At 50.2% G+C, this 14016-nt stretch overlaps 1 protein-coding gene across 7 annotated transcripts in view; it reads left to right on the top strand.

The window, feature by feature from the left end:
- The window catches only part of Mprip (myosin phosphatase Rho interacting protein), a 121972-nt gene that overhangs the window by 71838 nt on the left and 36118 nt on the right, over positions 1-14016 (top strand). For 6 of the 7 annotated variants that reach the window (XM_051167798.1, XM_051167796.1, XM_051167797.1 and 3 more), the window contains exons 4-8: positions 480-631; positions 4968-5052; positions 8717-8951; positions 9926-10082; positions 13868-14009. In XM_051167798.1, the coding sequence (XP_051023755.1) occupies positions 480-631; positions 4968-5052; positions 8717-8951; positions 9926-10082; positions 13868-14009 (771 nt within the window). Of the gene's footprint in view, positions 1-479; positions 632-4967; positions 5053-8716; positions 8952-9925; positions 10437-13867; positions 14010-14016 lie in introns of all 7 variants that reach the window. The other variant, XM_051167794.1, reaches the window with a different exon arrangement.

The following is a 14016-nucleotide window of genomic DNA, read 5'->3' on the forward strand; positions in this document are numbered from 1 at the left end:
CTCAAAGAAGTCTCTGCAGGGCTTCTTAAAGCCGGGCTGGTGTAGGTGAGCCTTTGGGTCTATCTCCCAGCCTCAGGGCTAGTGCTCAAGGACATGGCTCTACTTTACTCACCTACTTATGTCTTAAAAACAAACCAACCAAAAATAACCTTCCTATGGTGAGCCTACTGTCTTAGAAGCTTTTCCTCACTGATCTGAGATTCGGGTCTTGCCTGCCTCTTCTCCCCAGCAGATGTCACTGAGCTGCTCTCTCACTGTCGTGCCCCCTCCTCCGGTGCAAGCTAAGACACTGTTCTCCAAGTAGGAAGTGAAGTCCAGCTGGGTGTCCTCTAAAAAAGTCCAGCTGGCCTGCCCCACCATGGGTGGGTGGGTAGGAAGTGGTGCTATGAGACCTGAGGACTGAAGGAGAGGGGTGGGTGCTGCTGGTGACTGTGGTACCAGATACTACCTCTTTTGAGTGACTTGTTTTGCACTTGCAGCCCACCACCCTCCCCCAGGGCACCATCAACATGAACCAATGCACAGATGTGGTGGATGGGGAGGCCCGCACAGGGCAGAAGTTCTCCCTCTGCATCCTGACGCCTGACAAGGAACATTTTATCAGGGCAGAGACCAAGGAGATCATCAGTGGGTAAGTTGACCAGAGCCACAGGAGGCACTGTCTTCTTGTTCACCCATTTGGGGGGACTTCCGGGCTTTCTCCCAGGCTTCTGATCTTCCTCCCACCCCGCACATCAGACACCCTGTCCTCACTCAGTAACTCACTGGTACTCAGCTACGTAGTGCTACCCATGCCTTCCTCTCAAGTAGAATCAGTTGGCTTATGTGGCGGCCCCTTTAAGAAACGTGTCTTGTGTAGCACAGAAAGTTCCAGGTGATCCACATGTGTGTATTTTCCTCAGTGATGAACCCTGTTCATCCTATAATGCTGGAAGAGGGCAGGTATCTCAAAGCTTTAGAAGACATCGATGTGGGGTTGAGAGGATGTAGCACATCGTAGAGGAAAGTGAGGACACAAAGCCTTCTGGTGTGAGCAAGTAACAGGCCATTGAGAAAACTGCCTTCCTTTAGCATCAGTTGCATCTCTAGTGTGGCTCTTCAGGAAGCCAGCCCAATACTGAAGAGATAGCTTCTGCTGGATGGCAGAGAATTCTCCTTTTCAAGCTTCTGGGGATAATCTGAAAGAGTACTTTGAGTGTCTTCCTAAGTTTAACCCAGAACATGACATTCAAGGCTTTCCAGGGCTTCTAATGAACCCATGCTCTGTATCAAGGCATCTGAGGGTCAGGAGCAGAGGAGCAGTCAGGTGTGATTGACCTTCTGTACTCCTGACTGCTGCTGCCTGGCCTGATCCAGCACACTTGTCCCAAATGGATCTTCCTAGGGAACCTCACGCTCCTAGCCTTGGGTCTAGGGAGGGCCTGAATGGCAGTTAGGACTGAAAAAGGAGCCAGAGGTCTCCAGGACAAGCAGGGAGTATCTGGATCTGGGTCAACGATGCCATGTGGCTGGGAGAGGTGATGTTTAGCATCTGACTGACTGATTCCTTTGACAACTACCTTGGGGTGCTGGCTCCACTCTCCTTGGTTGCTTCTCTTTCATCTTTTCTGTCAACATACTGTGTGGGGCCTGCTACGTAGACATGGCTATTAATGATTATTAACTGACCGAGGTACTAGAGGCAAGTGACTTCAAAAATCCTGTATGCAAGTTAGTACTTACTGGGGGCCACGGCTTATGTGGCAGGTCATGGTTGTAGCTAGTCTTTGCTACTTTGTGGATTCTTCTTTTTCCCTCCCTTTATCCCTCTGGTTTTACCCCTGTCACTAGATAGGAGAGAAAGATGGATTGGGGAGGGGGTGGGGCAGGCAGGGAGAGGATAGAGATCCTTGAATCTAATTTCTTTCTTCTTGTTTCATCTTTGAGCATGACTACTAACAAACCACAACCAGCCTCCTGAATAACCAACAACCAGCCCTGCCTCTCAGGACCCTAGCATGTATATCCCCTCTGGAAAGTTCCCAGAATTCCAAACATCACACAGTCACAGAAACTATACGCAGCTGGCAAAACCACACCTTTGCTAGAGCACGAGGCAAATCATAGTCAGCTGCTGCAGATAGCCTGAAGCAGCCCCACATCCCCACACCTGGCATTAAAATGAAAACATATTCCTATAATATTTCTGTGGTGTCTTTGTTAGTTTATTTGCTTGCTTGCTTGCTTTTCTGGGCTTTTGGGTTTTGCTTTCTTTGAGACAGAGTTTCTTTGTGTAACCCTTGGTGTCCTGGACTCACTTTGTAGACCAGGCTGACCTCAAATTCACAGAGATCTGCCTGCGTCTGCCTCCCTGTGGGGATTAAAGGCATGCACTACCACACCAGGCTATTTGTGCTTTCTAAAGAATCCAAAAATTGTCACTATGTACAACCATAGCTACAGCAAGCCACCTGAAGCTCTTTTATTCCCCTCATCCTTGAAACCCCTTTTCTGACCCAAGAAGCAGTTTTTAAAGCCTTCCCCACATGCTGAGATCTTTGGTACCCAGAGAAGTCAGGTGTGGCACAAATATTGCAAGAGTGTATGCTTTACCCTCCCTTTCTGTCTCCTCTAATCTCAGTGCCCTCTCCAATGCTGTCATGGAGAGCATTGTACTCATCTGTGTACTTTATCTGTGTACTCCAGGCTCCTTTGGCCTACATGCTTTGGTCACATCAAAAACCAGTTCTTGGGGCTGGAGAGAGAGCTCAGAAGTAAAGAGCATTGGCTGTCCTTCCAAAGGTCCTGAGTTCAATTCCCAGCAAACACACGGTGGCTCACAACCATATATACTGTGATCTGATGCCCTCTTCTGCCCTGCAGGTGTACATGCAGGCAGAACCTTGTATACATAATAAATAAATAAACAAACAAACAAATAAATAAATCTTTAAAAAAATATTTCCTAAAGAGAAGTTACTTTCACCAAGCTTGATGCGGGAGAGCAGAGACATCTACCACCTACCCAGCCTTCCTCCCTGGCATTCCACTCAGATTGGCTAAAGGAAGTGGCTGGTTCATTCTCCAGCTCCCTCATGCTGTGAGTAGCTTCCAGGCTGCCGGATCCATATCTGACACAATTTTTCCAGAGGATTGGTTAGGGATCATTTTTGCTCTCTTCTCCTTGCACTGCCATCAGCTCTGCCCATTCTCTCATTCTAACTGACCTAGCTCTGGCTCTGGAGTTAAGAGAAACCTAGCATCCACCAACCTCATGTCTACTGACTGACCTTCATCTCTTCACTGGGTTGTTGTTCTTAACATTTCCAACACATCTGAACATGTGCATCCCACTGGGCTTCCATGACACAGTCACATATAGCCACACACACCTGCAATTCCAGCATTTGGGAGACTGAGGCAAGAGGAGGGTCAGGAGTTCCAGGCCAGCCCAGCAGCCTGGGCTACATAGCAAGGTTCTGGGTTGTTGTTTTAAGTGGGGGAAGGAAGGGAGAGGTAGGAATGTAGACCTGTTGCCTCAACCCTGACAACTCTGACCCTAGCCATGCCAAGCTTAGCAGTGACTGAGAGCCCCAGGCTTCCCTTCCTCAGACTCTTGCTAAGTCCCTAGCTAGCTGAGCAACCTAGCTGCTCTTGATGACTGCACTCTGCCAAGTCCCTTGGTGTTGACAGTGGATAAAGCATAGGGGGCTTTGAGCACTCAGGAGATTGTACAACCCTTGCCATGTGCCCCACACACCTGGACCCTGGTGGGAAGGTAATCTTGACCTAGGATTTTAGCAAAGTTGTAGGAATCACTCCCTTCAGGCACAGGTCCTCAAGTATATGACAGAAATATTCCTACACACGGGTTGAGCTTGGCTGAGCAGCCCTTTGTGCAGCAGCCATGGTTCCCTGCACAAAACTTGGTTTCCCTAGCTCCCAGCTCCAAGATTGCTCCCAAAAGCAATGGGATGCTCTCTTCCCTTCTTGCAGCAAACCCAAATTATAGAAGCACTTCAAGGAGCCCCTCTCTTGTCCCAGGAGTACTGACAGGTACAGGGATGTGGCCTGGACCTAGCATGGTCCCTGCTGTTTTGTGGAATTTGGATCCCTGTCTCTCTTGTGGTTCCTGCAGTTACTGCTTGTCTAGAGAGAAGGCTGGCTGCTGTGCCCCTTAGCCAGAGCTGAGACCAGGTTTCAGACCCTCTGTCCTGAAATTCTGGACATGCTGTCATCAGCCACTGATCTCAGAAATAAGATGAACTTTGAGGGACTAGCAGCACCCTAGGACGTGGTTAGACAGTGACATTGCCAGATCTGGGGTCCTAATATTTTGCCTACAGCTCTTTCTCTCTTTATGCTTTCTCTCACTGGCCCAGAATGGCTTTCTAGAACACAGGCTCTGGTGGAAGATCCTTGGCAACTATGTGGCCTTGTTCAAACCTGAGTTGCCTGGCAATTTTCCTATGTAAGTGGTGGTAGCCACTCACTCCTGAGGTGACCCACCGTGGGAATTTTGTTGGTATAACTCTTGATTTTCTCCTCTCAGCCAATATCTGCCACAGTAGCCCTAATTGGCTGCCAGTTATTGCCTGGCTGTGCACTCACCAAAGCCATATATGGGTGGACAGTTTTAAAGTTGAGACTGGGTCAGTAATAGAACAATGATGTCCCTCGTTCCGGGATGCCTTTGTCAGAATAGAGAAGTCATCTTGCCCTAAGCCCATGGTGGCAATGAAAGAGTCACTGTCTGGCCTAGTCTCGCTACAGCCCGTGCTTTTCCTGGCTTGTTATATGACATAGTCTCACCCAGCTGCTACACTCTCATCTGAATACCCACCCTGCTCAGTGTCTGACCACTGGACAGGTATCTTCAGAAAAGGTACCTGAGAGCCTAAGGTCTATACCATCCCAGCAAATCCTAGAGTCATGGGTCCTGAAAGCCGAGGACTTAGCTGATGCTATTTCTCCTCCTGTCTTCCCAGGTGGCTAGAGATGCTCATGGTGTATCCCCGAACCAACAAGCAGAACCAGAAGAAGAAACGGAAAGTAGAGCCACCCACCCCACAGGTAGGCTGGGTGGCATGTCCCCTAATGGAGCTGGGCCTAGGAAGAAGGAAGGGCAAGAGGATGGGGAAAGGTCTGGTCAGGACTGAGATGGTCATACCTTGCATGCCTCCTCTTCTCTCCTGCCAATACTCTAGGAGCTACTGGCTATAGATCATCCTCTCCGAGTCACTGAGCAGAATAGTCTGCTAGAATGCCCTGGGCTGTCTTCAGCAGGGTTCAGGCCAGCAGGCAAAATGCTGAGAGATAGCAACTTAGCATATGTCCCTTCCCCTGGCCATCCTGTCAGCCTCTGGCAAGAGAAGAATGATGAGCTGTTCTCCCACAGCTAAAGGAGAGCAGTGGCCCTGCAGATAGATAGTAGGCTGAGCAACAGGGAAGGTGAGGCCTGGTGGGTATCTGCCCTGACTCCCAAGTGACCAGAGCTAGGTAACTGAGGCAGCCCCACCAGGCCCAGTCCTTCCCTTCTTCCCTCCCTGTGTCACTCCTGTCCTCATCCCCTTCCTCCTCCTAGCCAGCATTCTGAGCTTATGGCAGGAAGGGTGCTGTGTTCACCACACCCTTAGGCTCTGGAAGGGTGAAGTCACCATTCTGAATTTCCAGCAAGGGCCTCTTGCTAGGGTGGTTGTAGGTACTTAATGTTCATCTCTTCCCCTGTATACCAAATGTTGCCTTCACCAGGGTTTTGACCTCGGCTGGATAAATCAAGCCAGTCCTGAGAATGAATAAGATAGGTCTTCTGGAAGCAAAGAGAAAGCCCAAGAGAGAACCCTGTAGTCCTGGGCCAAGCAGGCCTTGCTGGCTACTCTGGCTTCCTGGGCTGCAGGGTGAGTCAGGCAGAGGCTGCTGACCTGGGTTATACAGCCCAGGCCTGCCTCCGCTGGCCAGCATCCGTCCTACATCTCATCCTTACCCAAGGAGCCCCAGAGGGTACCCAAGCCAGCCTTCCTGGAGAATAGTACCCCTAACTAGATGTCATGAAAACATGCACTCAGTTTCCGGGAAGCCAAAAGTAGAGCCTTCTGCTTGAGAGCAGCAGTTAATGATCAAATCCCTCAAGCTGCCTGGTTTGAGAGGAAAAAGTCCTGGCTGCATAACAGTGGTTAGGGTTACGCCTTGTTTCCATGGTAATGCCTTGGAACCACTGCAGCATAGAGCTTCTGCCTCCAAATAAGGTAACTCCCTGTGTACTTGAGAAAGCCTGGGTCAGGCTAGAAATTTGGATGTGTCCCTTCCCCCACAACTTTGTCCCTTCCAAATGATGCTGCCCTGTGGCCAGGCTCCAGCTGTCTAGCCAATAAAAAGAGCCCTATGATCACACAATGGGGAAGTCACCCCTTCCCTGAGGGCATGCCTCAGAACCAGGGCACAGAGTTCTCAGCCTCTTCTACCAGTGCTACTGCACTGGTTCTCCTCTTCCTCACAACTGACCTCTGGTAAGCCTCAGGAGAGAGACAAGGAGTGCATTTGGATTGAAGTCTCTGGGTGTGTGTGTGTGTACGTGTACACACACACACACACACACACACACACACACACACACACACACACACACACACACACACACAGCCTCCCGCCTGAGGCATTTATGTGGCCTTTACAGTTCTGTAGGCTAGGCTGAAGCTCAATTTCCATCTCTCTCTCATAACCCCACACAAAGCCTAGAAGAGTCTCAGGTTAGACCACTGAGGACCAGAAGCCCTGGTTTCTTCTAGGTCCAAACTAAATTCTCCAGCTTGACCCTGAAGAAACTCAGATGGTAGAGGCGATGTTCCTCAGACATATGCTGCTTAAGAGAAGGCCTAGAGTAGAGGGAAACAGGAGCATGACGAGCCCAAGAGTGCCCTAGCTCTCCACAGGTCTGTGTCCATGTGGAACTTGGGAGAATGGCTCTTTGCTCTGTATCTGGATATGTTGAGTGTCCTGGTTTCTGCTGCCCTCTACTTCAAGGCAGGACTCTTCCTCCTTACTGTGACCCCTGCTCCATTTTCGTACCAGAGAAGCAGAGAACGGCACCCTCCAGAGGGAACTTACATACGCCCCCCTTGCTTTAGATTTCCTTCTGATGCCTATGATAGCTCCAGGCTTCACCACACTGTTAACAGCATGAGCATGACAGCTGGCTCTTCAGGGGCAAGTGCCAAGTGCAGTGAACCTGGGTGCCTGCACCTTCTGCTGACCCAGGCTGCCTTGGTACAGTGTGAGCCTCTACACCCCTTTGCGGCCACATCCGCCCAACTATATATCTCATTCGCTTGCTAAGAAGAAAAGATCTTGCCCCAAGCATAGGTGTCCTTTACTTGTCCTTCTGGAGACAGAGTACTGTTATAAAGGAGAACGAACAAGCTCCTTTCGGGTCAGAGGCGTGGGTCAGGCCCACCTCTGGTTTGAGACCAGACCAGGAGTAAGAGATGGATATTTATATATTACCCCCTCTGTCTTTGTGGTAAGATAGTAATCACCTGAAACCATCCTATTGGCAGCCCCTCAGCAGAATGCTTGGGCACTACAGGATCCCTGGGATCACCACCCCATCTTTATCTGGGCTGAGAGAGTCTAACTCTCTGTTTACTCAGAAACTGGATTTCTGTGTCTGTTGAGTTTAGCCTGCCCAACAAACCCTTTCTGCTCAGGGGTGGTATGACTTCTGTGCCCTGGGAAAACTGGGAAGTGACTTGGGCTACCAGTAAAGAATAACTTGTACGTGAGAACAAGGTGTGCATGTGAGACAGGTGTGGGTGTTAGGTTTGAGTAGGATGCCGTAGCTCACATCAGTCTTGGTGCTGTTCACAAAAGGACAGAGTGAGGTACTTACACAATAGACAGTGTTTTTTCTTTTGTTCTGGTTTTGTTTGTTTGTTTGGTTGGTCGGTTTGGTTTTTGGTTTTCCTCAGAATTCTGGAAACTGGAAAGTTCAAGGTTAAGGTGCCAGCAGATACGGTGTCTGATGAGGGCCCACTTCCTGGTCCTCTCTCATATGGTGGAAGGGGCAAAGTAGATATCCTTGGCCTCTTTTATAGGGTACTTATTCCATTCATGAGGGCTCCACTCTCATGACCTAACCATATCCTAAGGGCTCCACTTGCACAAAGGAACATGGAGGAAGGATTTCTAATGATGACACACAGCTGTTCAGGCCTTAGCATTTGTCTTATTTCAGTAGCTCTTTCACATCAGTTCTGGTATTCCATTTTAGCTTAAGAGTGGGTAAGCCCACAGGGTACTGTGGAATTTACTTTCTGCATTTACCTCAGTAAATTTGATAGCAGTGGGCCTGGCTCAGGGGAGTACTCTCCTCTTTTGCCTTGTCCTATCTCCCTGTTTATGTGTCTAGTGCCTACGAGTGGAGGAATAGCAGACTCTAAATCAACTCCTGTGGGCTCAGCCTTAATAACTGGGCTGTTGTTCTAGGCACAGTTTAGCAGTATACAGAGAGAACTTCTGCATACTTGGTGACATGGCTCTGGTAGAAACCCAGGACCTTCCCTCTGCAAGGCTTCTTGGACAAGGCACTGTGAGGCCACAAAGAGCAATCAGGATAGAATGGCTTCCCAACCCCCAACACTGTTTTGCTGGCCTTATATTCCTTGTAATCTAGCAGCCAGGACCTGTGAGCTAGCTTGGGCTATGTGCTTATTTGCTGCCATACTCACTACTGTCTCTCCAGGAACCTGGGCCTGCTAAGATGGCTGTCACTAGCAGTAGTGGCGGCAGCAGCAGTAGCAGCAGCAGCATTCCCAGTGCGGAGAAAGTCCCCACCACCAAATCCACGCTCTGGCAGGAAGAAATGAGAGCCAAAGACCAACCTGATGTGAACAGCCTGAGTCCAGCTCAGAGTCCCAGCCAGAGCCAGACTCCTGCTGCTTGCACTCCTCGGGAAACAGGCCTAGAAAGCAAAGAAGGTGAGCAGCAGCTGAGCAGCCTGTGGACCTCCTTGTTGTGGCGATCCATCTTGTGCTGCTGGAGTGGGACAGGAGCTGACACTGGGGATGTGATCCAGGACCCTTCGAGTCCTGTCACAAGCCCGCTCTTTTTCTTCCCTTTGTGCATCATCAGTTCTGGGCGGCACTGGCCTGGCATGACTGAGTTCCTGGCTATGAGCTTCAGCTTGGTTTCTCTACCTCACCTGTGAAGGAGAAAGGTGCAGCACCTACTCCATTGGCCTTAAGAGAACTAGAAACAATTCTGCCTCTGTGAGGCCTCTGTCCTGTACCGTCGGTTCCTACCTCATTAGTTCTTAGAACCCACTGGGTTGGTTGCCTGCTGTCTTTAGAGGGGTAGCAGTTAGGGGAGCATTGCCCCTCTCCTCATTGTTACCACCTTCCTCAGCACCTGGCTAGGAAGAAGGGCCAGGGACGACGCCATTGATGTTACTGTGCCCTCTTCACTCAACATGCTGTGCTGCCCCAGCAGAGCTAAAGTTTCCTCCTTTGCCTCCTTAATCTGAGTTCTTCAGCATAGAAACCTATCCACATTTAAAGTCCATGTGCTCCATGTCATTGCCTACAAAAGCCCTCCTTCCTGCCTCAAAAATATACCAAGAGCCTGAAAGTCATCCCTTTGGCTGGTGTCCTCCTGTGGTCTAGAATGAAACCATTGGTTAGGATGGAGTCCTGCTTCCCCACCAGAACTATATGCAAAGGGTCTGCCTGCCAGTCTGACTGCAAGTGACCAGACAGGAGGAAAGGGTAGGGGGTAAAGACCATGCAGGTGGATGGTCCATTTCTGCCCATAGTTCTGATTTTCCATGGTCATAGCTATGGAGTGGGAAGGTGGAAGGTGTTGAAGCAGCTCCTGGTTGATCATGTTTGGGCTTTCAGAAAGTTTTCATGACAGAACTGGCAGCAGTCTGAGCAAGCTTCCTCTTGTCTTCCAGATGAAAGCACCATGAGTGGGGACCGTGTGGATGGTGGTCGAAAAGTACGGGTAGAGAGTGGCTACTTCTCCCTGGAGAAGGCCAAGCAGGACCTGAGGGCTGAGGAACAGCTGCCCCCACCACTCTCCCCACCCAGCCCCAGCACCCCACACGGCAGGTATGATTGTCCTGGATTGCCTTCACAGGAACTCGGCCACCCCCTTCACTCCCCAGGTCTTCCAGCCCCAAGCCGCGTGGTCTGCAGCATCTGCCCTGACAGTTTGGGTGAGGTCAGAAGGCCGCCCAACCACATGGACTCCAGCAATGCTGGGGGGTGGGGAACAGAGCTACTGGGGAGCACCTTTGCCTTTAAAGCCAGCAGGCAGTATGCCGCCCTGGCCGACGTCCCTAAGGCCATCCGGATCAGCCATCGAGAAGCCTTTCAGGTGGAGAGAAGGCGGTTGGAGCATAGGACTCGGGCCCGGAGCCCTGGCAGGGAAGAGGTGGCCCGTCTGTTTGGCAACGAGCGGAGGTAAGGAGGGCATTAGAGGTCTAAATTCATGTATGTACTCAGACAAGTGTACTTTGGGAACATGAGTTCTGTTCAGAGTATGGAGCACTTTCACTTTGGGCCCCAGATTGTGGCACCAGTTCTCAGCTCCTGGCAACCAGATACAGGGCTATCCTGTAGGTGGCTGCTGTAGGTTAGTGTTTCCCAGATGAGACCCTATGTGGCTGACTCTTACTCTTCTTGGCCTACTTTGTTCTCTGAGAAGACTCAGAGCTGCAAGTAGAGACTAGTCAGTTCCTCCTCATGCTGGCAGTTCTGCAGTTGTCAGAAGGCACCGAAGAGGTTCCAAGGTACAGGAAAGCGAGGAGGCAGTGTAAGCCCCTCCTACCAAGAGGCAGCCTGAAACGCTTCCAGGTGTTCCAGGTACCACTTTTGCCCCTAGGTTTTGCTGAAATGGCTTCCTACCAGTGGCAGAGATATAGTACTCACTGCTGAAAAGATAAGACTCCTGCCTGGTTTTCTCTTGCTCTGCTGTCCCAAGTGAGTCCTAGGGAACATTCTACTGGTTCGCTGCCCCCTCCTAACACCAGGCAGATTCTAAAGATCCATGGCAGCCCCCAGGAACTCAGAAGCACATCTGTCTGTTTTGCTATTGGGTGGGAAAGGAGAGCTTTCATTGGATTTGTTAAAAAGTTCTCTGCTCAGAAAGGTCACTCTGGAAATATCTTGAGTGTCTTCCCTGCCCTGGCTGCAGGCTGAAGTTCGGTCAGGTGTTAAGTGCAGGGTGAGATTGGAGAGGACTTTCTCTTTTCCCTTTTTCTCAACTCAAAATTAGCTGACACCTAACCCAGCTTGTTCAAATGGCCTATGGACCCTCAGGTAGACAGTGGACACTGAGCGCTATGTGGCTCCCTGGCATTCCATATCTTCGCAGTCTAGTGGTGTCTCTATGAGAGACCTGTTACTCTTATCCCTGACTCGTGGATGTGAAAACTCGAGGCTTAAAAATTGAGTGATCCCTACCCCTCATGATAAATAATGGCTAGTGAGTAGGCCTTTAGCAGGAACTCTAATGCCATGATAGGTACCAGGACCTGAGCTCCTGTTGTCTTTTCTAAGCATTTGGGCTAACATTAGTAAAAGGTCTTATTAATTAAGGAGGCTTACAGGCTGGGCAGGGGAGGGTTTGCACTGGCTGCTGAGCAGCCTAGTTTTGGTGGTTACAAAATGAGGTCATCTATGCCTTAAATTAGTGGCCAGACCAGAGTTAACATTTTGCACACCTGCTTGGCTAGGCCACTTGTCGAGAAGTTAATTTTGAATGCATTCTTGTCAACTACCTGAGACAGATGCAGTCTCCAGGGTTTGTTCTTGCATGTTGTTTGCACTGTGGGGATGGGTTTCAGCTGGTGTTGGTGCCTGTGCTCCTTCTGCACGTTAACCCTACAACTATCCCTTCCTGAATGATCTTCGTTGGTGTTGCTCTTTGAGGACTTCCTTCTGAGGCCCTAGTAGTCCACCTGGTGCTGGACTGGATCCTGGCCCCTGATAGCGGAGAGTGGCAAGATACTAGCTACTTTGCATTGAGTGGTAGCCAAGACAGACATGCCACACAGCCAGGCAGATGTTGAAACCACAGGGTTGGTTATGGAAAACTTTCATAAACCAGTAAGCAGCCCCACCCTGAGTATCAATAGTTCTGAGCCTTTGAAGGAGCTCTTCTAATCAGTTCTTAGACCTGTGCCTGCTAAATGTGGGGAAGCTGTGGTCCTTACAACACTGTTAGTGACTAACAAAAACTGTCCCCACCCCCATGGAACCCTGACTGCTCCACCTTCCAGGTTGAGAGCTACACCTGTCAGTTCCACTTGAATGAGGCACTTTCTGTCTCACCTCTGTTGCTTCAAATACACCAACCTTGCAACAGAGAACCAGCTGTAGAGGTTGCCCACGCCCCAGTCTCAGCATCTCCTAGTGGTGTCCCTGTCAAGCAGCTATAGCAAGTGCCTCCTGTTTCTCATGCTGACTACTCTGCTTGGAGCCCTACAGACCCACACCATGCATGCCAGCCTGGCCTGGCACAGCCCTTCTGCTACCCTGGGGGCTTGAAGTCCTCTAACCAGGTACAGTGCTCTCAGCCCTAGAAGAAGCAGTAGCCCGGGGCTGTGGGTGTCCAGACCTTCCTGCAGTCTGGCTATGCGGTACACCCTGGCTGCATTTCAAAAGGTTTCCTCTACCTGGCAACCAGCAGCTGCTTAGCTTACTGATCTCAGCCAGCCTTTTCACCTCAGCCTCTATGGGCACAGCAGGCTAACCCAGCACCAATCTTCTAACAATGCTGAATGTGGAAGCAGAGCACCCAAAAGTCTCCTGAACCCTGGCTGCCCCTGGCCTCCTACCTCCCTTGAGGAAAGGGACGCTAGAGGTAGATTTGTAGTAAGCCCTGAAAAGACAGATTCCTGGGTCCTAGGCCGTGTTCTTCCTCTTCTGGGATGGACCTTTATCATTTCCCCTTAGCTAGTCACCCACTTGTCCAGAATGCAGGCCACGCTCACCCTCATTGTGAGGCAGTACAGTGTCCCAAGGAGAGCAAGTGTCAGGCTTAGTGAGAAGGGGTCCTTCTCCCAGCAGGCCTTAAGTCAGATGTCAGACCCAGGTGGGCAGCCCAAGTCTTCTGCCTGATCCCATGAGATGACTCCTCAGGCTGTGGGTGATCATGGGTTTCCTTTCTGTAGCCATTACCTTGGGGTTTGCTGCTTTAATTCTTTAGATAACTTTGATTTGTCATGATTTGAATTTTAAAAGCAGTCTTTTTCTGTTCATTCATTTCCCAGCCTTGTTTTCTTTCAGGTCTTGCCCTCTCCACCCTCTGCTGTGTTCGCGCCTCCTCCACCCGCTTCGCTTCCATCTCAGCCCCGTCGTCTCAGCCGCAGACCACCTGACGAGGCCACTGGCCTTTCACATGAAATCAACTGCTTTGTTTGATTTTGATTTTGATTCCTTTTAATGTTAGCAGGAACTGTTAATTCATGGGCCTTTATCTTGCTAAATTTTGAACATCTTACAGTGGGGTGCATTGTAACTAGAGGGCTGCAATGTGTGCGGAGGTGGTGGTTGTCTTTTATTGTGTCTGACTCAGGGAGGTTACCAAGGTGTATGAATCCAGTGTTGGGGTAGGGCCAGTGCAGGCCCAGTGTGGAAGTGTTCTGTTGCTGCTCCATCCCACCATGAAGCAGGGACACATGGAACTCAAGTAGACTGAATCTGTGTCCAAAGTCCTCTCAGTACTGTGTGAAGGGTTCCTCACATGCTTAACAGGAAGGCTAGCGCTGGAGCGCAGGGAAGTAGCCAGGTGTGCAAATTGACTACAGGAGCCCCTACTGGACTTGAGACCCAGTCCACCTTGGGAACAGGGAGACTCTGGTTTAGCAGCTTCATGTCCTTTTTTGTAGGAGGTCCCAGGTAATTGAGAAATTTGAGGCCTTGGATATTGAAAAGGCAGAGCACATGGAAACCAACATGCTGATTATGACCTCTCCATCAAGTGACACTCGTCAGGGCCGCAGTGAGAAACGGGCCATTCCTAGAAAGCGGGTGAGCT

The sequence above is a fragment of the Acomys russatus genome, chromosome 25, assembly GCF_903995435.1.
Source record: "Acomys russatus chromosome 25, mAcoRus1.1, whole genome shotgun sequence".
Classification (NCBI taxonomy): Eukaryota; Metazoa; Chordata; class Mammalia; order Rodentia; family Muridae; genus Acomys; species Acomys russatus.